The 26,878-nt window shown below is 42.4% G+C and overlaps 1 protein-coding gene across 1 annotated transcript; it reads left to right on the plus strand.

Moving 5' to 3' along the window:
- Window positions 1-26,434, plus strand: LOC141005825 (thyrotropin receptor-like). Its single transcript, XM_073477863.1, has 10 exons — window positions 1-164; window positions 256-327; window positions 11,663-11,737; window positions 12,046-12,120; window positions 12,221-12,295; window positions 12,401-12,478; window positions 16,641-16,709; window positions 17,000-17,077; window positions 17,215-17,403; window positions 25,345-26,434. Exons 1-10 carry the CDS (start codon window positions 1-3, stop codon window positions 26,432-26,434), a joined length of 1,965 nt encoding a protein of 654 aa, XP_073333964.1.
- Window positions 26,435-26,878: the final 444 nt, after the last annotated feature.

Consider the following 26,878-nt stretch of genomic DNA (forward strand, 5'->3'; position numbering starts at 1 on the left):
ATGAAGCCGGATTTAAATCTTCTTTTTTTCATTTTAACTACTGTTGAGGTCACTCTCCCTCTGGAATATTGCCCAACTCATTGCCAGTGTGACTGGGACATATACAGTGCGTCATGTTTTGGAGCTAAGTACATGCCTGTTTTCCATTCTAGCACACAGGAGGTGTAAGTAACTTTTTTTTAACACTGAATTCAGCTTGTTACTCTTCATTGTATTTATACTGAAAAGTCCCAAGACACGTTATTTCTGTTTCAGGTGGCTTGTTGGGACAAACCTTCCTTTTATTCCACAGAATGCCTTTGCCAACTTGGCCAACATTTCTCGCATGTAAGATTCTCCTTTTTTTTCCCCTAGCAAACCATTACTGGCAGACAAAAGACAATGTCACTTACCAAGTAAAAGCTGGCTCAATCTGGCAGAGAATGCATTCAGAATTCTGACCAAGGCTGCACAAGCCATTGCTTTTTTGATAATAGAAAACCTTTATTTGTCAGTCAACATAGTGGTAGTCTTGACAGATTTTAGACAATTTTAAAAAAAACAAAAAAAAAACTACTTTGCAGAAACAAAAAGCCTCCTGTGTACATTTGTACAGGCCTGCTATCTCTTGCAATACATTTTCTGTCTGCTTCAGAATAAAATATCTGATTATAATAATCTAACATGGCAAAAAACTGATATACCTTGTGAAAAGCTCAGTTACTGTAATATGAAGACCAGCATTTCCTCTACATAAGGTTGTTTAATCACACATGACCAAGACACATAGATTGTGAAAATTCTGTTTTGAGATGGGATTAATAACCTCTTTTATTGTGAATGCTGATTAAGCGATCAAACTTGATCTTATCGCTTTTCCATATTAGTGTGAATGGTGATTCAGGATTCACTGTCTGTGGTCTTTATAATTAGGATTCTGACTTATTCTTCTTTTGTTCAGTTTTTGCTTCACTACTACTTCAGCATGCTTTCAGCTACAGGAATCATTCAAATATCAAAATGTTGAGGTTTTTAAAGATTTCTGCTTGTATTCTAACACTACAGCCTTTACTTCAACTACCCTTGCAACTATTGCTTCTGCTACTACAACTTGGCTACTGCTACTACTAATACTACTACGATTACTGCTACTACTACTATAAGAACTGCTACTACTGCTAGTCACTACAACCTTTATCATAACCATTGACAGCTTTTAAAAGAATTGCATTTCTGTTTTTTCAGTGAAGCAATATAGCACTGCTATTACTAGTCGAGCAACGATATTTCAAATCCTCAGATATTTTTTATTTGATTATTGATTACACGTGAAGCAGTTCCTAATGAGTGCGTCATTATTAAGCTATTTTCAACCATAGCAATAGTATGATGTTTGCGCTTAACGAGAGCAGCACAATACTGATTTCCAACTAATTCCCATTGTCAGTATTAGACCTGCAAGAAATCAAGGTTTCAAGGTTTATTTTTATTTTACAAATCATTTTAAAATCCAAAATACAATTTCAATTCATAATATACAGTAGACATGATCTTGTAAATGATGCAAAGTGCGGGGAAGGAGGGAGAACCAAAGGGCAGACAACCACTGAGAACTTAAAGGGTTTTATTTGAGGACTGAAAAAAGCGGAAAAAAGGTGAGCTGAGGGGGGAATCCAGGGGGGCGTGAATCCGGGGAGGACGAGGGAGCCAGTGGAGGGAATCCGGGGTGAAAGGCCAAGGGGGGGTTCCAGGGGGAAGAGCGGGTCCAGGGGTGGAGACGAGGAGGCAGGGACCAGGGAGTTGTGGAGCACAGAAAGACAGGACGAGGACACTGGGCAGGAGACACAGGAGACTTGATAAGTAAAAAACTAGTTGGAACGCTGAAGTCAAAAAGGAGCCTGACGCAGTACCGCTATGGTGACTGTAAAGATCTGGCAGTCGTGGATGAGGAAACCAGGGTATTTAAGCCGGAGGAGTGATGAGGTGATGGGATGCAGCTGTGTTCCCTGCGCACCTGTCGCCAATCCCTGGAGCACTGCCTGCAGAAAAACAAAAAGGGGAGAGAGAGAGGGAAGAAAAGGGAGACTGGGAGAGGAGGGGCGGAGCGCAACAGTGCCTCCCCCTCAACGGTCGCCACCTGGCAACCCACATGGCTTCTCTGGGTGAGTCTGGTGAAACTCCCTCACCATCACCGGATCCACGATGAAGGAGCGGGGGATCCAGCACCGTTCTTCCGGGCTGTAGCCCTCCCAGTCGACCAGATACTGGAACCCCCGTCCACGGCGATGCAAATACAGGAGCCGCTGAACGGTGTAAACAGGACCTCTATCAACCAGTCGGGGGGGAGGGTCGGCCGGAAGGGGTGGAGACAGGCTTAAGTTGGGACACGTGAAAAACAGGGTGGATTCGTAGGGAGGGGGGAAGGCGGAGTTTGACTGAGACAGGATTAACTAGTGAGTCAATGACAAAGGGGCCCAGGAAACGCAGAGACAGTTTGCGGGAGTGAGCTTTGAGTGGGATATTTTTTGAAGACAGCCAAAAACTCTGACCTGGTATGTACTGTGGTGCGGGAATGCGGTGTCGGTCAGCCAGTCGACGGTTCCTCTGCTCCGAGCACAGCAGAGCGGAGCGAGCCTGTCTCCAGATGTGGCGGCAGCGGCGGAGATGGAGTTGGACGGATGGGACAGCGATCTCCCCCTCCTGGGCGGGGAAAAGTGGTGGCTGATACCCTAAGGAGCATTCGAAAGGGGTGAGACCTGTGGCAGAGCTGGACAGTGAATTATGTGCATACTCAACCCAGGGCAGATGTTCACTCCAGGATGCTGGGTTTTGCGCAGCCACACAGCGGAGAGCAGCTTCCAGTTCCTGGTTGGCTCGCTCCGCCTGCCCGTTGGACTGGGGATGGTACCCCGATGACAGGCTGACCGACGCTCCCAGGGCAGTGCAAAAAGCCTTCCAGACGCGGGAGATGAACTGTGGTTCTCTGTCCAAGACGATGTCTGCAGGGATTCCATGGAGGCGGAAGACATTGGATACGAGGAGGTTGGCTGTTTCTCTGGCAGAGGGTAACTTGGGAAGGGCGATGAAATGGAAGGATTTAGAGAAGCGGTCAATGATGGTGAGGATGACAGAATTACCTTTGCAGGGGGGCAAACCAGAAACGAAATCCAGGGCTATGTGGGACCATGGGCGGCTTGGGACAGGCAGAGGGTGGAGGAGGCCGGCAGGGGGTCTGTGGGACGCTTTGCCCCGGGCGCACGTCTGGCAGGCAGCCACAAACTCTTTAGAGTCTGCCTGCATGGAGGGCCACCAGAAATGTCTGCGGAGGAGCTGGAAGGTCCGGTTCATGCCTGGATGACAGGAAAAAGGGGAGCAATGTGCCCACTGCAGCACTCACCACGTCAGGAACAAAGCGCTTACCGGGGGGGGGGGGGGGCATCTCCAGGGTCCGGCTGGGCGCGCAAAGCATCCTCAATCATTCCCTCAATCTCCCATTTGAGGGCTCCAATGACGCAGGAGGACGGCAGGATGGTGTCATGGCTCGAGGGGGTTTCTGAAACTGAAAACTGTCTGGAGAGAGCATCGGGCTTCCCATTTTTACTTCCAGGATGGTAAGTGAGTGAGAAGTTGAAACGATCAAAGAACAGAGCCCACCGAGCTTGCCTGGAGTTCATTCGTTTGGTTGATTGTATGTATGAAAGATTTTTATGGTCAGTCCATACCGTGAATGGATGCTCCACCCCCCCGAGCCAGTTCCGCCACTCCTCCAATGCCAGTTTGACAGCCAGGAGTTCCCTGTCACCCACATCGTAGTTTCGCTCCGGGGTGGTCAGTCTGCGGGAGAAAAATGCACAAGGATGGAGCAAGTTGTCTGACTCACCGGGCTGTGAGAGCACCGCTCTGGGCTACAGCTTTAAGTTTCTCCGGGTCAGCTTTCACCTGGCCGCTCTGAACAATGTGTCCTAGGAAGGAGACAGAACTGCAGTGGAACTCACATTTCTCTGCTTTCGCGAAGAGCCGGTTCTCCAGCAACCACTGCAGGACCCGTCGCACATGTCCCCTGTGTTCCTCCTCCGAGTGAGAAAAGATGAGAATGTCATCTAAGTAAACAAAACAGAAATGGTTAATGAAGTCCCTCAACACATCATTAATCAGAGCCTGAAAAACTGCTGGTGCATTAGTGAGCCCGAACGGCATCACCAGATACTCAAAGTGGCCCAGGTGAGTATTGAAAGTGGTCTTCCACTCATCTCCTTCCTTTATTCGCACCAGGTGATACGCGTTCCGGAGGTCCAGCTTGGAAAAGATTGTGGCACCATGCAGAAGCTCAAAAGCGGATGACATGAGGGGCAAGGGATATTTATTTCTGATGGTGATCTGATTGAGGCCCTGGAAATCAATACAGGGACGGAGTGTTTTGTCTTTTTTACTGACGAAAAAGAAGCCCGCTCCCAGAGGGGAGGTGGAGGGTCTGATGATGCCTGCTGCCAGGGAATCAGCGATGTATTTCTCCATGGCTTCTCTCTCGGGGCGATAGAGGTTGTAGAGACGACCAGAGGGGAGGGGCGCATCTGGAATGAGATCAATAGTGCAGTCATAGGGCCGATGGGGGGGCAGAGAGAGGGCGCTCTCCTTGCTGAATACAGGAGCAAGATCATGGTACATGGGAGGAACACGGGAGAGGTCAGGGGAGGAAGGCTGGGCTGGAATGATGTCTTCGCCCTTGGGAGGACGGGCAGGCTGCAGACAGGTTTGAAAACAATAATTTCCCCAATTGAGGATCTTACCAGCAACCCGGTCAATCTGAGGGTTATGACGCACCAGCCACGAATGACCCAGGACTATAGGGGTAGAGGGAGAGGACAGGATCTTAAACGACAGACTTTCACTATGATTACCGGATACTAGGATCTGGAGGGGGAGGGACTGACGGGCCACTCGGGACAGCTCCTTTCCGTCTAAGGCTCGAACCACTATGGGCCTCTCCAGGGACTCTGTGGGAAGATTGGCTTGGGATACAAAAAGCTCATCAATGAAATTGTCCTCTGCCCCGGAGTCAATGAGAGCCAGGAGCTGTATGGGGCCGGAAGGAATGCTCAGGGACACGGGGACAGTGAGCCGGTTCGGTCTAGATGGGCAGGAGTGGGTTAGGCTCACCTGCCGCTCCTCATCAGCGGGTGAGCCTACTCTTTTGGCCGAACGGGGCAGGCAGCAATGAAATGACCAGATTTACCACAGAAAAGACATTTGCAGCCAAACGTCTCCGCCTCTCCTCCTGAGTGAGCCGGGTCCGGCTCAGCTGCATCGGTTTGGGGTCGACCGGGGTCGTTTGTGAGGGGCATAATGCCGCGGGCTTGGCGGGTGCGGTTACCACGGAGAACAGTGGCTGCTGTGAAGAATGAACAGAGGAAGGTGGGGGGCGTGGCGCTGAAGGCAGGTTACCTCTCTCCTTTTGTCGCTGTCTCCAGCGGTTGTCCATCCTCACAGTGAGGGAGATGAGAGAGTCCAGAGAGGAAGGATCATCCCTGGCCGCCAACTCGTCCTTCAGCCGCTCAGACAGACCCCGTGTGAAGGCGCCGCAAACAATAGCGGAGGTGGTGCCGCCACCCTGAAATCCACAGCGTAGTCCGCTGCGCTCCTCACCCCTTGGCGGATGGAGAGGAGCTGGCTCGATGCCTCACGGGACTGGAGGGAATGATCAAAAACTTTTTTAAACTCATCAAAAAACAGGGCAAAAGATGAAAAATAAACAGGGGAACACTCCCACAGAGCCGTGGCCCATTCTAATGCCCGCCCCTGCAGCAACCCGACTATATACTGGATCCGTGACTTGTCTGAGACAAAGGTTAGTGGGCGGTGCTGCAGGACCAGGGAGCACTGAAGCAGGAAGGACCGACAGCGAGCAGGATCGCCGGCATACGGCTCTGGGTGCACGGTGTGGGGTTCCCTTGTCGGAGCAGGAGGGCTGGGTTCGGCGGGGGCTGGAGCTTGAGCATGGGCAGGTTCTGGAGACTGGGAAAGGGTGACTTGGGCGAGTTGACCAGAGATAGCAGAGAGTTGAGTGGTGAGATTGCTTACTTGGGTAGTGAGGGCAGATGAATTATCCATGAGGGAGACCAGGAGTGAGTCATGTTTACGGAGGAGTGCCTCCTGGGAGCTGATGGTGTCCAGGAGGGTGTTGGCGTCCACTTGGTCCATGTTTGGCCAGATCTTTCTGATGCAAAGTGTGGGGAAGGAGGGAGAACCAAAGGGCAGACAACCACTGAGAACTTAAAGGGTTTTATTTGTTTTCACCGGTTGGATTTTTAATGTACTGTTTGTAAAGTGTGTTTTTCTTTTTAATTGACTTCAAAATGCCCCTCGTAAGCCATACTTTCTGATCCCCTGCATCACATTTGCTGGTCTTTTCAGGTATGGTGGAGTTTACAGAGTCAGTTATTTCATCAAGGAAGGCATTATATGCCGCATCTGGGGTTTTGCCATGATTTAAATCTGAGGTTTTCAGATAATTTCATTAAGTTACTTTCACTCAGTACTTTCACTTTTGATTTTAACGGTGACTCATTCATCTTTTTTGTAAGATCTATGAAGAGTACTATAGGAAAGTGATCAGTGATGTCTGACAAAATTACACCTGAGTCAAAACAAGCATTGTGAGTATTTGTGATGATATTATCGATGATCGACTTACTGGATTCTGTTTCTCTTGTATATGTATTCATAGTGGGGGAAAAGGATGAAGAGTACAGTGTATTTATGAAATCATTTTTAGCACTGTTCTGTCTAGCTAGATCGATGTTAAAATCCCCAAGAATAAACAGTTTTCATTTGTTTTGTTTATGCAGTTTAATAATTAATCGAATTTAAGCTTGAAACTGTTCAAATCAGAATCTGGTGGTCGGTAAATTACCCCTACAATTATATTCTTTCCATTATTTATATTTATCTCAACAAATAAGGAATCTGAGTACCCATCATCAATATTTAGGTCATCACAGACACTCACGGAATGTAGTGAATTTATATATAAACATACACCTCCTCCTGGTCTGCCAGGTCTATTTCTATTGTATAATACATATCCTTTCAGGTTGAGGCTGTTCAGATATGATTTATCATTAATCAAAGTTTCACTACATCCAATTACATCAAACCTGTGGTCTAAGCTGGCCAAGAGGGATAGTAAATCATCATAATGCTTATTCAGGCTTCTAGTGTTTAAATGCATCAGAAAGTATGAGTGGTCATTTTTGCATTTAATAGATTTTAATTTATCCGGTGTATAGCGCTTACATTTTAACTTTTCGAAGCAATGCTGTTCGGGCACATCGCAGTTTCCCTCACTGATTATATCATCAAATCCCACTTAATGCACATGGTAAGAAATGCCTGATATCTAATGCGAAAGTCATATAAAACCACATTATAAAGTCTTGTATCTGGGAATTCCTTCATGTTAATCTAGATCTAGCTAAGCCTAAGGTAACTGAGATGTTAAGAAGAACTATGAAAAGAAGAGAGAGAAAGGGAAAAAGGAAAAATAACAAAATAACAAAATAAAATTAAATACAAGAGGAGGAAAAAAAAGAAATAAATAAAACAAAGAAAAAAAGAAAATACAATGACCGTTTAAAAGAAAACCTAGGACATCAATGCAAGATCAACCAACAGGTATAAGCAGTGAGGTCTCATGATCTCAAGATTTTAGAAAAGTGAAGTGAAGAGAGGAAAGGCTTACTGCATAACAAGTAATTTCCATGAGGATGGTTTCGTAGATGCTTCCCTCCTTCAGTCTGCAGACGGTGAGGTAGGTCCATGTTTTAATGAAGGCGCAGTTTCTTAGCATCGGACAGTTTATTTATAACACATTGGTTTGAGTTTGTGAGCAGGTGAAGACGTCCATCCTGAGTCCAGCTGGCTGCAAGCTTGTCCTTTAATTTTTTACGTAGGTCATCCAGAAGTTTCACCCGCTTGGCTGTTAAACTCTCCAGAATGTGCATCTTTGGTGTTGATCCCTTGAGCCGTTTTTTCGCTTTGTAGACCTTATCTCTGATGTTATATTGGGCAAACTTAACGGCGATTCCCCTTGGTTTGTTCTTTTTGTGGGATTTAGGTCCGAGGCGGTGGCTCCTGTCGATTTCTCCAGATTGCACCTCTACGTTGAGATTATTTTTAATTATGCCCATTATGACTTCATTAGTGTTTTCCCGATCATTTTCTGGAACACCAAAAATGACAACAGTTTCGTCTTGAGTACTGTTCTTGCTCGTCTAAAATGTCCTCCACGCCATCATATTTTTTTGTAGTTTGAGTTTGTCGACCGTGTTTTGTAATTCATACTTCAAGGAGTCCTTTACTGATTCCGTGATGGAGTCAGTAATAGCCCTTTTTATGGGTTCAATCGGGGAATCCACCAATATCTTACTGATTTTGCAGATGAAATCACAGTCCTGAAATAACATGTCTATCTGTTTGCTTACTGTGTCTTTAATAATATCTCCGGGCATCGATTGTACATGTTTTCAGTTTCCATATATATTTATTCAAATGAAAGCTGTCATTCTGGAAAGAACTTCCAGGTCGCTGCTCATGCGGTCGACCTGTTAGCTCACAGAGTAGTTGATTTGTACGGTTTTGTATATTTTGTGTAATATTCGTTTCAAGTGTTTTCATTCGTCTCTGGACGTACATGTTGTCTGTCGCGCTAGACATCAGCCGACTGGTTTAACGGCGTCTGGCTGCCTTTTTTCTCTTTCTGTTAAACTTTCAAACTTGCGTGAGCGTCCTCGCCTCCGCTATTGTTTGTTATTTGTTTGTGTTTAAACCGCTGGCTCTCTGGTCGCTGTTTCTACTGCTGGATTACTTCATGCTGATGGGAAATTACATTGATCTCAGCATGGACACCCGAGGGCCATTCTGGATTCTGTTTTTTCTGCTTTTCTGGCTATCTGTGGAGGTTATCTCAGCTGACTACCGCGATCTCAATTTTCCTGACGGGCTGCGAGTCACCTACACCAGAGACTTTCAGCTGTGGCTCGCTTCACTTCACCCCCATCAAGGCATTACAATAGACACGTTCCCTGAGGAAATACAACGGGACCACTCTTCAGAAAAAGAGGACTCAAATAACAAATATCAAATAAAAAAAAGGTAACCAGGAGGGGAAAGAAAAAGAGTGGAATTGGGGCCAGACTTAAGAGGGAGACATGTAAACACCAGGCACTCCCCTCATTCATCCTCGCTAACGTGCTCATTGCCTCACAAAACAGACAAGCTGCAAGCCAACATCAACCCCATGCATGAATACAGGACTGCCTCCATTCTTGCATTTACGGAGAAGTGGTTAAAAAACACAGATGGTGATGACATGTTGCACACTGTTGGCTTCACCCCCCCTATAAGGCTTGACCGAGACATTGAGCTCACCGGGAAACAACATGGCGGCGGTATGTGTGTCTCTATGTAAACACACGCTGGTGTTCCAACAGTCATCGTCAGAGAGGAGCTGTGCAACACTGACATCGAGCTTCTGGCCGTCTCCCTCAGCCCTCTACCTTCCCAGAGAGTTCCCACAGCTGTTTTTCATCATGGTTTACATTCACCCCAGAGCAAACATGTCCACTGCCATAGACCACATAAAGAAAACTGTAAACAAACTGGAACTCATATCCCCTGACTCTCCCAAATTCATCCTGGGAGACTTCAACCAACTGCAGCTAACAAGTCACTGACAGGATTTCACCTATATGTAGCCTGCACCACCCACTTGGGGAAGACTCTGGATAAATGCTATGGATCCGTTCCAGATGCATATAGATCAGTTGCTCTTCCCCCCCTTGGCCTTGCTGACCACAACACCGTCCTGCTGGCACCAGCCTACACCCTGGTCATTAGGAGGACAGAGAAGGTGACCAAACACATCAAGGAGTGGACCAACGACAGCATTGCAAATCTGCAGGGATGCTTTGAATGCACAGATTGTGTATTTCTCTTCTCCATCTCTTCATGTATGTTTGATGGTCTGCTTTGCCTGTCTCAGAGGTTCAGACCAAACAGGAGATCAATAGATAACCTTGGCGACCTTCCGAATACAACGTAAAAAGGGCAGAGACCTGATACTTCGCGTCATATGCAGTTATATGCATAGATCAACTTGTTCAAGGATTCTTTCCAGTTTGTCTTCTGATTGTAGGTAAGTGTCTTAAACATTTGTAACAATGTTCTGTTGAAGTGTTTGACTTGTCCATTTCCTTGCTGGTGATAGGGTGTCGCTCGCGATCCAAGTAAACCACAATTATTTTTCAGCTGAGCAAAGAGCTAGTTCTCGAATTCACCAACTTGATTGTGGTGTATCTGTGCTGGCAGTCCAAACTTAAGGGCATAATCATTGAATAGTCAATCAGCGACTGTTTTGGCAGACTTGGAGGTGGTGGCATAAGCCTGCGCCATTATATTTGTCCAGGTGGGGAAGCACTGGACAGACCCGAGGTGAGCTGGAGTCTTGAGTCTCAAGAGCTTGGGTTGTCGCTGCCACACAATCTGGTGCCAGTTCTTCAGTACACTCTCCCATCATCTCCTCAATTTTCACAAGCATTCATGACTGTCGGCATCCAAATTTTCTTTGCCCGGACAATGTCGGATAGTAAAATGAAAGTCTGCAAGTTCTGCAACCCATCTGCATCTGGTTGCTTTGAGCTTGGCACTTGATAGGACATATGTGAGAGAACTATTATCACTAAATACAGTGAAAGTAGACGCATAATACAAGTAATCTCAGTGTTCGGGAACCATAGGTACACTGAGTTTGTCACGATGTTGTTGGTATAGAACAACCCTGAGACCTTGGTTTGAGGCTTCTGTGTGGAGGATGAATGGCTGTGAAAAATCCCAAAGAACCCAAGGACTGGTGGCTCAACCAGACAATCTATTAGCCGTTCCAGGATGCGATAATGTTCCTCATTCCACATAATCGATTAGTGTGAAGGCATTCCTTTGCCCTTCCCTATAACCCGTCTTATGTTTCTCATGTGTTGTGGCACACTGTTGTCTTCTGCTGTCCCTTTCAGCAAGTTGTAAAGTGGCCCTGCAATACGGGAGAAATACTGTATGTACTGCCTGTAGCTGTAGCTGAACAAGCCCACGATAGCTCTTAGCTCTCCTACATTGCTTGGCATCTTATCCTTCAAAATTCTCACTGTAATGGTGTCAGCGGGATTAATTTTGCTTCCTTCGGCTGAAGCAATTCTTCCCAGGTAGCTGATCTCATGCTTAAATAGTTCACATTTGCTGGGCTTTAACTTGATCCTGTACTTTCTTAGCAGCAGAACTTTTCTGACATGGTTTACATGATCCCTGAATGATTGGCTGTACACCAGTGTATCATCCAGATATGTACTGTATGAAAAACAAAAAGAGCACTAATACCAGTATAGCAAAACACAGAACGATGATGTAATACCCTTCTACTCCAAAGAGAAAGTGTTTACTATTTCACTTACTCACGATTCATGATTTCGATCCGGAAAACTTTTATAGAATGGTGAGCCCATTTCTGCACATGATTTTCACATTCTTTCAGCTTCTCTCTCTCTTATCTACCTTTAATATATTTGTGAATGTAGATAATTTTGAGGAGGTGACGCCACATTAAAAACACATTTCTTTTGTTTGTGTGTCTTTTCAGATACATCTCTGATGATGATACTTTAAGATATCTTGAGAGGCATTCTTTCCACAACCTGTCCAGTGTCACACACATGTATGTAAACTCCAACCAACTTCATTGTGATAAGAATGAATCCCATGTATGCTGCCATGAATACACAGTGTAGTCTTTGTGTTGTCATGCTACCTCTGTCCTCCAGCAGTAGTAGTACTATACTGGCCACAATACAATATAACATTAATAACCTAAGTGACAAACCTTTCTCTCTGCCATATACTGCTCAATACAAGTAGAACATTTTAGATTTTAGTAGATTTTGATGTATTGTGTAAAGATTATGAATAGTAAGTGTGTGTGTGTGTGTGTGTGTGTGTGTGTGTGTGTGTGTGTGCTTCCAATAGACAACTCACTGGTCTCAAAACACTGTCAAACATTGACCAAGAGGCATTTAAGGATCTACATAATTTGAAGTACCTGTAAGTCAAATTTAATTTGATTAAAATTTTCAGACTACCAGACCATAAATAGTAGCTGACATGTGTGATGCAATGCTGACTGAGATTTGTTTCAATACAGTGGGATAACCAACACAGGTCTCACCTCCTTTCCTGGGCTCCAAAATATTCAGTCCAGCCAAGAGGATTTTATTTTGTACGTCACATTTAATTCTACCTAATTGCAATGACTACTGGTTGCTACGGTTGCTACACTGTATGCATTTTTAACTAATATTTCGTATTCATTCCTTTTTGACAGGGAGATAGTAGATAATATCTTCATACAAGTAATTCCTGCTAATTCTTTCACTGGCATATCTGAGAATTCACTGACCATGTAAGTAACAATTAGTTAAACAATGGCTTAAATGTAATTTTCAGACTCAGACTGTCACTGACTCAAAGGCATTGAAATTACAATTTCTTTGGTGTGTTTTTGATGTTTGTCGAATTCCCTTACAGCTTTACAATGGTGTGAATTTCTCTTTACAATTTAGAAACCAACGTTAAGTTTAACTCTGCTTTCTTGGTGGTGGTTAATGATAGTGTGCTATGCTTTTGTTCTGACAGCTGATTATTCCAAAACTTCAACAATACATAAAATGTGAAAGGGTAGCACATCTCAAATTTCCATATCATGGACAACAAAATTCAATTTTCTCTTTTGTTTATATATAGAAGTTAGTACACAGCTGGAAGTTGGACCGAATTATTTAGGAAGCGATCAACTCTCTTGTGCCATGGTTCAAAATACAGGGTCCAATAACAAGTATTTTGTTAAATCTAATTCAAATCCTATAATATACATTTCATATATACATTATTTCATGAGACACTGCGATTATTGATTCTCTCATAAAAGACAATACAGGGACATAGATTACAAACAGTCTTACAAAGTGTCTGAAGATGAAGTCATCTTCTGTTTGGATTCATAGTGTTGAGTATAAATATCCAAAACATTTCTCTCTGGGCCAGTTTCATTAAAACATCACCTTCTCTGGGTATTTTGACATTCTAAATCCCACAAATTTTAATGAAGTGGGTCAGTCGTGATTTGCTTTATAAAGGTCTGAGCAGTTGTGTTTAAGCCTAAAAAAACTGGCCAACTAGGATATTATCCTTAAGATGCTTTGGATGATTACTAGCAGAATGCTATATTGAATTACATTACATATCCTTTCAGTAGATACAGTAGAAGTGTGAATGGCTCCAGTTTCCAGTTAAGACTGATGATGACTACAGCTTCAACACAACTTCAACAAGCTAGGACATGTATAGTCTTAATAGTGAATCAATTACAGGGTACGAGGCAATTCATTCATCATTATAAAACACAGGGTTGCATAACAAAATTAAGTTGTAAAAACTCCTTAATGCTACACTAATGACAGAACATACAGTATATACAGTTATTTATATACAGATATAGACACGTAGTGCATCCTTTGAATCTGAGTCAGGGTGTACTGTATGTCAGCAATATGATGGTGATGATAATGTGGCCGGCATCTTCATATCAGAAGTTTGACACCTCGGAAACACTATCCATCAACTTTGACTGCGTGTGAGCACCAAGCATCAGTTCATCGGCTCAGAACACAGTCTGCCCGTCCAGTTCAACAGCTTGATCCAAGATGTTGTGGGGGAGACAGGACTCTGTGGGCACAACAGGCTCTGATTTCATGTTTTTTTTTGCCAGGCTGAGACCCATTTTGTCCATTTTCTTTTCCTGCAACCAGACATTAGCCAGAAGCAGCCTTAAACCAAGCTGGATTTGCATGGCTCTTATTCCATCTCTTTTCCTCCCAGGGGTGGTCCAGCCGGTCAGTTTGGATGGTCCAAAGACGTCCAAAAAACCCACTTTCTTCTCCAATGATGATGACAGTATTTCTGCCATAGGCAGTATGTGTTTCAGCAATAAAGACGAAAAAATTGTTTAAAAAAAAAAGTAGCATCACTATTACTATTAGTTTTGTGACGCTTCCTATTGTATATAATGAGATTTCAGTCAGATTTAACAACATGCTTGTGATTGGTTCCTGTATGCTGAGCCCTAGGATAAGAATTGTGACTGATACCTAATTAGGTCCGACTCCCAGCTGCGTACTATCTCTACCTTGGTGTACAATACCAAATTGAACCTTATATTTCAAAAGCACTGATGAAGCGTAAACCTTCTTTTCCAATTCAATCTTACTTTTAAAGTCCATGATGGTCTGTAGTCCATTACACAAAAGAGCTGAGTCACCCTATACAAAGCTGGCTTTCGCTTTTTCCCTCTAGCATCATTTAGCCTCTTTGATTGTCTTTCACAGGCCATGAGCAGCCTCCTTGTAATCTGACATGTTTCTCATGGTTTCTCTGGAAGATCTTTATCTTGTCAGTTGGGCTGATAGCTGGCAAACTGAAGTAGTAAAATGCTACATGTGTAAACTCACTGACATTAGCCACAACCATGGGAGACCTTAACATCTCCCAGTCAATCTCATTGAGAGCGTGGCTTCCGTTTAGTCAGACAAGCACTTGACACCAGGGATTTCTCTTGGATTCTTTGTTTGTACTTTGGTAGGTAAATGGTAGCATGGTCTCATTTGCCTAATGCTGGCAAGGAGACAGCTTTTAAGCGCTCCATAAAATATGTGTTGTATTGATCTGGTGTACTTCCTCCTCTCGTGGAAAAGTGAACATATTGTTTGAATTCAGGTATAACTTGGGTGCGGTTTGCCTTGTTGAAATCGCTGGCTACAACTATAGCAGTGCTGTTGTTTGTGTTTGTGCTGACTTGTAGAAGGATATAGACTACTGTGATGATTACAGATGTGAATTGGTGAGGCAGGTAGAAGGGACAGACTCCGCCTTTGGACTTGCCTGGCTCCTCCATGTTGTCCATACGGACAGTAGAGAAGAAATCCACTGGTAAAACCACATGGCCCAGTACGATAGGGGTCAGCCATGGATGATAATAAAACAGATAATAATTAAATGGAAAATCTAAGTGTTACGTGATGGTGAATAATTTCATGTTTCGCTGAGTGATGTGACTGTATTCCAGGCAGCTAATTAATTAAAGAATATCATCTAGACCTGCTCTACTTGAATAAGGTCATAACTGGTAATAATTGGTGCTATATAAATAAAACTGACTTGCCGAGTGCGACCCCCCAAATGGTCAGTGAGCACAAAGTTTTATTCTCAAAAGCCAGGTGGCACCTTACAAGGGTAAACCAATATTGAGCCTGTTAAAGGGCGGAGCATGTATGACATAGAACTGAACTGAAGAAACCACAGCTATCGGTTTGGCACAGTCCTGGCTTCAACATCCCATCCTATACTCCATCAAATCAGCAGGAACATAATTCTCCTTTCTAAAATAAGTGCTGTACACTGCATTTTTCGTTACAAATGGAGTAGTGCTCTCTATTCTCCTGCTTGGGAAACTGTGGATTCGATGTCTTTACAGGCTGGTGTTAAATGCAGTATTTCAGCATGATGAAAAATGGTGGGATGTAAGGTATAACTACAGAAAAAAGAAAGATTAGAAAATTTGAATAGCGTAGATTCACCACCACCTGCTACAAACAATGTGCAGATGCAGACTTGGGAACATTAATACCCAGCATGTTACATGCGATGTGTGTAATTTGAAGATCGTTTAAGATTGTTTTAAGATTGTTGGAACTGCCCCTTTTTCCTCTGAATTTCTGACCCTATGTCTTGTAAAACATATTAAATTCTGCACTCGGGGCGCTGTGTCTCAAGAGGTACAGCATGTTGTTTAATAGAACTGAAAGATGGTGGTTCTATCCCCGGCTTCGGCTGCATGTTGAAGTGTCCTTGGACATGATACTGAGCCCAAAATTGCTCCTGGCTGTTTCATCAGTGTGTAAATGGTTGTGGTTAGAAAGCTAGTTAGTTCCGTTCGATTACTTATGTTTTAGCTGTATGGCCAAAGCTTGTGATTCATTTAAACTGTAATTGTTTTAAAATCTTTTAAAGATGTAATAAGTGAAATAGAATTATTTGAGGCTGTGACTTGGAGTGGGTCTCCTACAGGGTTGGTGGTTCAATCCCCACCTTCACATATCGAAGTTTCCTTAGGCAAGACACCCAAATTTCTACCGATGGTCAGGCCAGTGTGGTAGTTTGCTGCCATTGGTAAATGAGCTTGTGTATGAATGAGTGGCAAACACCTTATAAAGCACAATATAAATGAAGGCGTTTAACATTAATTGGTAAATTTATTGATCTATTGTGTTTTCTTTTTATATTTTTAAAAACTTTGAGTTTGTAAATAATTATGATTGTAATCATAATTAATATGATACAAACAACACAATAGCTTTCTAAACTTTTTCGTCTCCATTTATTATGAAATTATCATTATAAGTAATAGTATGGTTTTACTTAAATATGCATATGTATTTGCAATACAATTGATGTTTTTTTAATTCCATTTATTTTTCATCCACTTTTTTCTTTTTTCCCCACTTTATTAGCATGCTGAATAGCAATGGCGTGAAAGAGATCCAGCGCTATGCCTTCAATGGGAGCAGCCTAGAGGAAGTGTATGCCATCTGAATTATTGAAGTGGAAGAAAAAAAAGGCTGAAAGTGATAACACAGGATGGAACTCGCTAATATTTTTACTACATAAAACTTATGGGGTTTTATTTGGTCTACATCATTGTTGTTGTTGTTATAATATTACTCTACCTTCATGTACAAAACCATACAAACAACTTTATTATCCCAGTTAGTGCAATTTGTGTGGAGCAGGTTGTTGTACACAAAACTCAGTAACATACAAACAAACAATAAATGATACAAGGCAGCTAAATGCATTCTCCTTTCTTCAGGTATCTTCACAGGAATGTGCATTTGGAGCGAATTGATGAGTTTGCATTTTATGGCGTGATTCACGGCCCAACTCACTTGTGAGTGTTTTTCTTATATAAAATAATATTCTTACAATAAATACATTTATTTTGCAACACATGCTGAGATTGGATACAGAAACAGCCTCAGCTTTGTGTCCAAATGAAGTAATGTAAATTGTTTTTTGTCTTTACAGGGACCTCTCAGAAACCCAAGTTACCTCTTTGCCCTCAATAGGCATGAATACAATTGAAAAGCTCCAAGCAGAAAACACTTGGGCCCTCAAAGCACTGCCACCCTTTCAAGCTTTTCTCCATTTACAGAGTGCTGAATTGACCTTCCCAAGCCATTGCTGTGGTCTGAAAATGTTGAAAAGATGGAGAGGGTAGGAAAGAGAATTTGAAGTGTTTAGAAATATTTTCCCATTGCAGGTTCTTTTGTGTATTTGTCCTTTACATACCAAACTACCCTTAGGCCCACAGTATACAGTATGTATAGGGGTACTCACAATAGGTGGGCCAGTCTAGTGTGATTTCAATAAAACACAGTGAGTTTTTTAGGTTTGTACTGCTTTTATATTTAAACATTACTGTGCAAGAAATGTTGAGCATTGATCAGTTGGGGCTATTTTACAGACAATGTTTTGGTCCTCAGACAACCTCAGGTAAAATTCATATTGACAGGAGCCCCATGACCATAGACTATATGTAAACATAGACTAGAAAATAAACACTAGCCTATGTACCAGTGGGCGCCAGCAGCATCTCCAGGCAACCAAACGGTCAATAAGGATGAACAGAATACTGAAAATCTATACAATTACTCCCATTCATGTCACGACACCACTGTTGTTCGAATCATCTGCTCCTTCAAGTGGCAGCCAGTTTGTTGCACAAGTTAATATTGCTAACACAAGCTAACAAACATTGAAGCTGCTCACACTAGCTAATGTTATTGTCACTAATACTAGCCAGCTAATGCTATCTACGCACGTGTCCTGTCTTACTGATTTTAATAATAATAATAATAATATTCCAGCAAGCCTGCACGACAAACTCCTAAAGATGGGCTTGAACAGGCCCATGTGTAACTGGACGGCTGTAGCTCAGGCGGTAGAGCGGGTTATCCAGATCGCTGGTTTGATTCCCCAGCTCCCCTGGCTGCATGTCAAAGTATCCTTGAGCAAGCTACCAAACTCCAAAATCCTCCTGATGAGGAGGTCAGCACCTTGTATGGCAGCCTCTACCATCAGTGTATTTGTGTGTGAATGGGTGAATATGACAAGTTTGTAAAGCACTTTAAGCAGTCAGTAGACTAGATGGCTTTAGCAACTATGACTTTTTGACCCATAGGTCACAAGTAGTTAAAATCAACAAGTTATCAAAGTCAGTGCCCCTTACCATTTGTACTCCCCCAGGTCAATTCTACTGTACTGACTGTATACTAGTGATTGTATCTCTCATTTTGACTCAGAATCTTAAAATGTATGATGACACCACGGTGATTGGTCTTATCTATCGTAATAATGAAACAGCTTACAGAGCAGAAATTACCACACTAGTTGAGTGTGTGGTCATAACAACTTAACCCTAAACATCTCTAAAACCAAGGAGATGGTTGTGGATCCCTGTGGACAAAAACATGGTACAACAGTGTGCCATAATCTGTCGTAGGGGACTTCACATACTCACAAAAGCCAAGCTGCTAACTGAGTTTACAACCCTGTGGTCTGAGATTCCACCAGGTCGATGTTGAAGTCTCCTAACACAACTGTTAGAATCCCTTTCTTCAGTGATCATGGCAAGGCTTGAAGCTGGTCATACTGAACTGCAGGATTTGCTGTTGGTGGTTGGTAAATGGTACAATGACCTGTTTTGTGTTTTTTGAGGCTCACAGCTGTGTGATCCAGGCTCCCAATAGTGGCACCGTGTCCCTTTGGCTTGAGTTTAGATGTCACTGCTGTCGCAACACCACCTCCTCTCCCACTTTCAACAAACGTTAAACGTTTCAACACAGCAGATAACATCACAAGGCTGCAGATTAGAATCACATTTCAGATACTCTAACTTGATATTGAGTGACCTTGAGATCTGCAAGTGCTGGTGAAGAGGTCTGATACCAACTGATATTGACGTCTCCCAGATGCTCTCTGTTGATTTAAATTTGACGCAACATTTTCATTCAAGTTTTGTTGTAAAGGGGACTTCCTGTTGACGCTCAACTGCAATGCATGTGTAGCAGCAAAGCGACCTAAACTCCCCGATCCAATCTGCAGTAAAAGAAGCAGTAAACAGCATCTTCATTTTACAGTCCGCTGTGCTACATCAAATTCAACATACCGCAGCTAATGTGGATGCATCAGGCAAAGATATTCAGGTCTCACACAAGGCAGTTCCTAGCAACTCTGCTAAGCTTGACACACTATGGGCTACAATGACAGCTAGCAAACAACAAGCAAAGGACCTTTAATGTTAAGTGGGGGAACTCACTACAAAGATGATTCAGATGGAAGACAGGTCAAATGTGAAATTGGTCCAGCTGAAGGAGGCCTGAAGGGTCCAACACAATTGGGTTCCTCAGCACAAACTTGCCGAATTGAATACCTTCATTGTGGAATCCGCATAGAAAGAGCTCACAGACTTTACAGTTACTACTGAACAGGGCACTTAGAAGGGTACAGTGATTTTCAAACTGCTGGACTACTCAGACCATTGGGCAATTTTGATAGGAGCCAGGGCTCAGCCCGTTAAATACGACGGTCAGAGCTTCCTGTTTTTCCCTGGCTTCAGCAGAGAAACGCATTGCATGTGCCACTGAAACGAGTAGTGCATGTTACCTGCAAAACTTGTGTGTTCTGTCGTCTATATATCATTACATGACTTGTTTGGAGACAGACAACTGCATGCCAGTTAATATCCAGACTTTCTTATCTTTCCCCTCTCTGCTTAACTGTGTATTTACTTTTTCTGTAAAGTGAACATGTAATTATTTTGTGTTTGCTGCATACATCTGTTTAAATGACTGACCCAAATATTTGATCTGAAACGTTTGTGGTCTGAACTCACCAATTAAGCACACTCTGTGCTTGTAATTTCTATGCCACAAACGTACCTCTATTGCCTTGACACACCTGATGGTGACAGATGTAAATTGGTTTCAAAACACACTACAAAGTCACAGCCCACTCATGTGCATCAACTAAAGCAAGGGGTGTACTAACAGGAAACTACAACTTGTTTTGGAAAAATGGCAATGATACGGAAGCCCTGAGAATTTTTTCTATAGTTCTATTAAAAAAAATGTTCATGTGTGAAACCCAGTGGAAAAAAGAAAAAATTCAACAGGAAAGTAAGGCTCAATTGTGTTTACTTTTGGAATACGCATTTCTTCCACAAGAGGCTGCACACGAATATTGTAATTATTGTGGAGACTGGGGAAACTGGTGACACAGAGGTGGTAAATTAAAGCCAGATTGTAGAAATTAAACATGAGAGGCATCATTTTACAAACTTTAATTATAGAGCCACGTTGTCATAAACATTCAAACCAGCAGTGTTACTTGCGTACTTGCACTTCCGTATTTACACTTGTAGTGAAGTGTAATAATTAATTCAATAAATATGGATATATTACTCTCTGTTGTGGGCCTGAGTCACTATTAACTGTAGAGACCCATTGATGAGAAGGCTGATAGTACACAGTATTCAACCCGTGACACTAAACGCAGATTAGCGCCAGTATGACCCACCAAAAGAAAGACATGGAAGCCATGTTACATTACCTGTTAACACACCATAGATGCATCTTGTGTGTAGAGTGAAGAGAGAATGAAAACTCCCCTGGAAGAACATGGATGCTTTTCATCTTATTTAGGACATGACTAGTCGTGCACTTCAGCTTCTTGTGGTCAAAATGCATATTACAGAAACAAACACTTGGAAAAATAAGTCTTACTTTCATCTTGAAAAAACATTTTTTTACTGGGTTTCACACAGAAAAAAAATGTTCTCGTGGAAAAAAAAACTTTTTTTTTTATTTAGAACTTAGGAAATAGATCACCAGAAATAAATAAATCTCACTTGCCCCTCAGGGCTTCTGTACAATGATGATGGCAGATTTCTCTATGTGCTTAATCATCCGAAACTTATACTAGCCTATCTACGCTCCAAATGTATTTGATGAAAATGTTTTGCCCTTCATTACTATGACTTGTAGTGGCTGCCTGAGTAGAATACTGGCCCTTTGGTTAAAACAAAACGATTCAAAAGCAGTAATAAAAGCTATCCGTGCAACGGACGGCTATGTTTTTACAGCAGTGCAATTATTGATGTTTCAGAAAATTCTACAGCAGTCTCTACAATGGAATGTCCAGTAAATATAGAAAGCCGCTCCTTGTTTCTTCAAAAGGTTACTTTGGACCAATTAAACAGCACAGAATTCAAGATTCAAATTTTTTTATTGTCCATTAATGCACGCAATAATTGAAATTTGTCTTTCACTGTTGAATGGCTCATAAAATATATAGAGTACATATAAGAACATCAAATTCACCTAAAAATAACATTATACAAGTAGTAACTTCATGTAGTAAAAAAGTTGAAACTACAGGAGAAGTTAAAAAAAGGATTAAACAATGACAATAAAGATAAATACTATACATAAAGTGCTGTATGCTGGCTTAGCTCAGCAAGTCCTTAGGTTCTGCTTTATCTGTTTATGAGCTGTGCAATGGCAGCAGGAATAAATCATTTTTTTAAAAAGCACTTCTTTTTCACAGGGGATTCTGAACCTTCGCCCTGACGGCATCAGCTCAATAAAGCAATGGAGGGGTTAGAAAACCCTATTTCACCAGGAGAACTTGAAAAAACACTCAAGCTCTCCAGGGTGGAAGGGTACAGATCTATTTGAATGATCAAGTTATACACTAATTTCACTGATTTGTGGAGATATTAAGCCTTATGCAAGGTACTGGCCACTCTCTTGAAGTCAGTAATCAGGAAGCTAATCCATTTTGATCAAAAAGGGTTTCTGAAGGGGAGAGTAGCATCTGATAATGCTTTAGGGTTCTACGTATTATTGACGTCGCAGACACTGTGCTAGATGACTGTGTTGTTTTCTCTCCAGATGCTCATAAGGCACTTGACAGGCAGGAATGGAGTTTTGGGCCTAATTTTATGTCTATGATACAAATGCTATATGGCCATGCAGCAGCATCAGTTCTCACAAGGACTTCAATCACAGGCCTATCAGTTACATTGGGGAACTAGACAGGGCTGTTCTTTCTCTCCTCTCCTTTGCCCTGTATTTATAACCCTTGGCACAAGCTGTTAGAGAAAGCAACACAATATCTCCCATTAGGATAGACAAATCAAGACACTATCTATCTTTATATGCTGATAATTGCCTTCTTTTTATATCTGATATTGTAGTATCACTACCACAGGTCCTTAAACTCTTTGATTCAGTCAGAGAGATGGCAGGATATAAAATTAAGTGGACTAAATTTGCTCTTCTTCCACTGAATACAGCTGCAAAAAAATATCAGCTTGACTGCCAACATACCCGTTTGTACTTCCTTTACATACCTTGGCATAAAGATTTTTCCTAGCCTTTAAAAAATAATTCAAAACAAAAAAATATGGATAACCTGAAAAGATGGCACTCTCTTTATGTTTATTTGCAGGGCATAGACAAATGTCAAAATGAATGTTTTGCCCCAGATTAATTTTCTGTTCTCCATTATCTATCTAGCACCGCCAACCAATTTCATTACTTAGTCTTAGGTGTTCCAAACCTTTACTTTCACTACTATGATTTTCAAATTAACTCATCATCATGTTTGGAGGAGCCTGGACTCTGAGGTCCCGTGGCTGGCTATAGAAGCAGCACACCTGAAACCACACCAACTAAAAGACTTACTGTACACAGGCATGGGCGCAGAAACACTAACTTTAGACATGGGAGCATCATAACCAGTTCTGTGGGCAGTTCAAGGTTGTTTTGTCAAACATCTCCGCTATAAAATAACCATCACTTTCGATCAGGTGAGCAGCCTTTTACGTGTTCCCCTTTGTGTACCCTTTTAGGGCTATTTTCAGTATTACTGGACTTTGTCTTGCCTGTTGGCACAAAGTCCACTTTAGCTCAGGCGAAGAGTCTGGGTGTCATCCTCAACAGCACATTATCTCTCGAAGCACACATTAACAGTGTTACTTTGTCTGCATACTTTCACCTTCGGAATATTAATTAAACAAACAGTCCCACCATTGTCATTCATTCTCTCATTACATCATGTATTAACTTCTGTAACTCTATTCTTTTTCGTCTTCCCCTCAAGTGTCTTCATAAACTTCATCTGCTCCAGAACTCTGTAGCCCATATAATTACTAGAACTGCCTCCATAAATCATATCATTCCAGTTCTTCAGCAGCCTCACTGGCCCCTGGTTAGATATTGTATTGATTATTAGATTCTGCTTCTCACCTTTTAGGCCCTCAGTGACCTCGCTCCTCCGTGTCTTTCTGAACTCCTAGATATATACACACCTTCCAGCACTCTCAGATCCATCTCTGCCATCCAACTTACCACACCATCTGCCCACTTGACTACCATAGGGTCTAGAGCTTCAGCTAATCCACCCCACATATTTGGAACTCTCTCCCACAAGATATTAAGCAATATTGACTCTCTCTCTACTTTCAAATAATCGCCTGAATGTGACTATACTGGTTAAACTCACTTTGACTTTGAGACTTTGAATCTTCGTAAGTCCTATTGAGTTCAGCATAATAAGTGAACTTGGCTTAATTGCAGGCACTGTCTTGCTTATCTTCAAACACTCTAAATGTGGTGAAGGTGCACTTTTAAATCAACCTCGTCATCTCTCCATGGCAAGTAAAGCATCAATAGACATTGGTGCTTCTCTTCACCCTCTGACTTTTCTTTGTGAAATCTTATTACACAGTGTCGCTTTTATTTCTTCATGTGGCCTTAACAGCCTTTAATGACGGGAAGTAATATTGCTCACTTTGATCCCCATCATCTCCTGCACCACTAGCCTCATTGATCTCACTACCATCAAGCACATCCTAAATGTGATCAGTTCCATCATTTGCAACGTCATGGTACAGAACACGGGGAACATCAGATTTTCTTATTAGATCCTCTGACATAATGTTATCAGGAACTCAAATCATGACTTCCAAAACCTTCTTCAACATACCTACCTTTGAATAGGCATCCCTCTCTATAATAACAAAATCTGCATCTTCAGATTCTCTTGATATGGTACAGTTGTTCACAGATGAGGTAATATTTAAAGTTTTAATTGCATTAGGTTTAGTCTCTTAGCCAACTCCCTATCCGGAAAGTAGCGACAGGCGACCACATGAAATGCACCATTGCCTAATGAAACTTGCAGATTTTTTTTGAATTTTAACATTTGTTGGAAATGTTTGGGACATAAGTATACAACTCAACAAAATAAATAACGAAGGTCTAGTCGTTTTTTATACATTTTAATGCAGAATTATTACTTTACTATTATCTAAGGCCAGATCACCCCAAATCAAAAATACATATTTTTCCTCTTACCTGTACAGCTTTTTAGCTACTACACTTGCCAACTGTATCATCAAGTAAATGTGCATCTACTCACAGAGGCTGGTTAACTAAGCTAGCTAACATCACGGCTCAGCAGAGGACATCATCAATACTTCCTATAGTGTGACATGCATGGGCCTCTTGTTGCATACCTCCCTCTTGGTAGGTGTAGATTGGTAGAGAAAATGGTGTGTACATGAAACTGTCCCAACCATGTAATGATTACTGAAAAGAGACATTGCTGTTTTCAATCTTTTTTTCACTTCTTTTTTTTTTTTGCCAAGCCAAGTGCCATATAGTTCCATTATATTTGTGAGAATGTACAGTAGATCTCTATGGCCTATAAGTAAGTCTCCAACTTACAACAAAACAAAAATCTAGATGGATAAAATGCACTACAGGTAAGAGGAAAACATTTTGATTTACGGGTTAACTTTCTCTTTAACTAGTTTGCCAGGGAGCTGCTGCTGGTGGCCTCTAAGCAGAGTAATTTTTTCATGGGCTTTATTCACATGTTAAAGATCAGAGGACTTACATGTTGTTAACAAAGTGACTACAAGTGATCAACAGTGTGGGTTCTTGTTTGTTTTTTTCCCAGTTGGGAGTTTTTGATCCTGTGCACCATACAGTTTTCTTGTGTGTAAGAACTTTGTAGTATAATATTTTTACATGCATCTAAATAAGTTAATTATCTGATTAATAATTCTTATCATTTGTGTTCAAGAGACTCTGAGGCAGTTATTTGCAACTTGACTCGGAGTGTTTTGGGAAAGCTGCAGGAATCCTCTTCAGTTCTCTCTCAGAAGTATCTGGGACACAGAATCTACCAACATCTGAAAGACAGCTTTGGGCTCCCAGTGGCCAGCAGCACAAACCACAATCACTACAACAACAAACCCGTTTGCCCAACACAACAGTCTCAAAATGAGGGTTTGTTTTATGCAGAGTTACTAAAAGACCACCTCACTGAAGGTTTTGACTTTGCACTGTGTAATGAGCCTCACACAGATGGACTCGTGTGCACCCCCTTGCCAGATGCCCTGAACCCTTGTGAGGACGTCATGAGTCAAGGCTTTCTGAGGGTATTGGTCTGGGTGGTCAGTCTGTTAGCCATTTCAGCCAACCTACTGGTGATGTTCATCCTGCTCACGAGCCAACAGAAGTTGTCTGTTACCCGTTTCCTCATGGGAAACCTGGCGTTTGCGGACTTTTGTATGGGGATGTACTTACTGCTAATTGCATGTGTTGACCTCTACACACGCTCCCATTATTACCACTATGCTATTGCCTGGCAAACAGGAAGTGGCTGCAATTTAGCAGGGGCATTATCAGTGTTTGCTAGTGAGCTATCTGTGTACACATTAACTTTAATCAGCCTTCAGCGCTGGCATGCCATCTTCTATGCGATGAGGCCAGACAGGAAAATTAGGTTACGCCATGCAGCTGTGCTGATGCTTGTTGGCTGGTTGCTGTGTCTGATACTAGCACTGCTACCAGTGGTTGGTGTGAGCAGTTACCAGAGAGTAAGCATCTGCTTACCCATGGACACTGAGACAACTGCAGCTCGGGCCTATGTGGTCTTTGTCCTGATGGCCAATGTCACTGCTTTTATGGTGGTATGTTTATGTTACTTCCACATCTACTGTATGGTGCACAATCCCCAGCACCAGTCCAGCAGAAGTGATACCAGCATGGCCAAACGCATGGCTGTTCTCATTTTCACCAACTTTCTTTGTCTGGCTCCGATTTGCTTCTCAGGATTGTCTGCAGCTCTCCACCACCCATTGATGACTGTCACAGATTCCAAGGTTTGACTTCCTCTTGAGCATGAATTCAGTTTTTTTCCTTTTTAAAAAAAGGCTCATCTATGTTTTTCTCCACAGGTGCTGCTGGTGCTTTTCTATCCTCTCAACTCTTGTGCTCACCCTTTTTTTTATGCTATCCTGACAAAGGCATTTCACAGAGACATCCTGATGTTGCTGAGCCGAATGGGGCTGTGTCAACAGCAAGCACACCTCTATCGAAGCCAGTACTTCTCCCCACATATACAAGGAGACAAAGTCTGCCCCACAGTCCAGCCCCCCAATCCCAACATGTACACGTATGGGAATCAGCAGGCTACATGATGCCCCAAAATTGGATCAATATACCTGGATACTGGGTATGCCAGTGTGAGGACATTTTCCCACCGATTACTCAGCTAGTGACAACACCATTGTTACAGATTACACTGGAAATTTTACAAGAAAAGAGGCTCA

Source organism: Pagrus major, chromosome 12, assembly GCF_040436345.1.
Source record: "Pagrus major chromosome 12, Pma_NU_1.0".
Classification (NCBI taxonomy): Eukaryota; Metazoa; Chordata; class Actinopteri; order Spariformes; family Sparidae; genus Pagrus; species Pagrus major.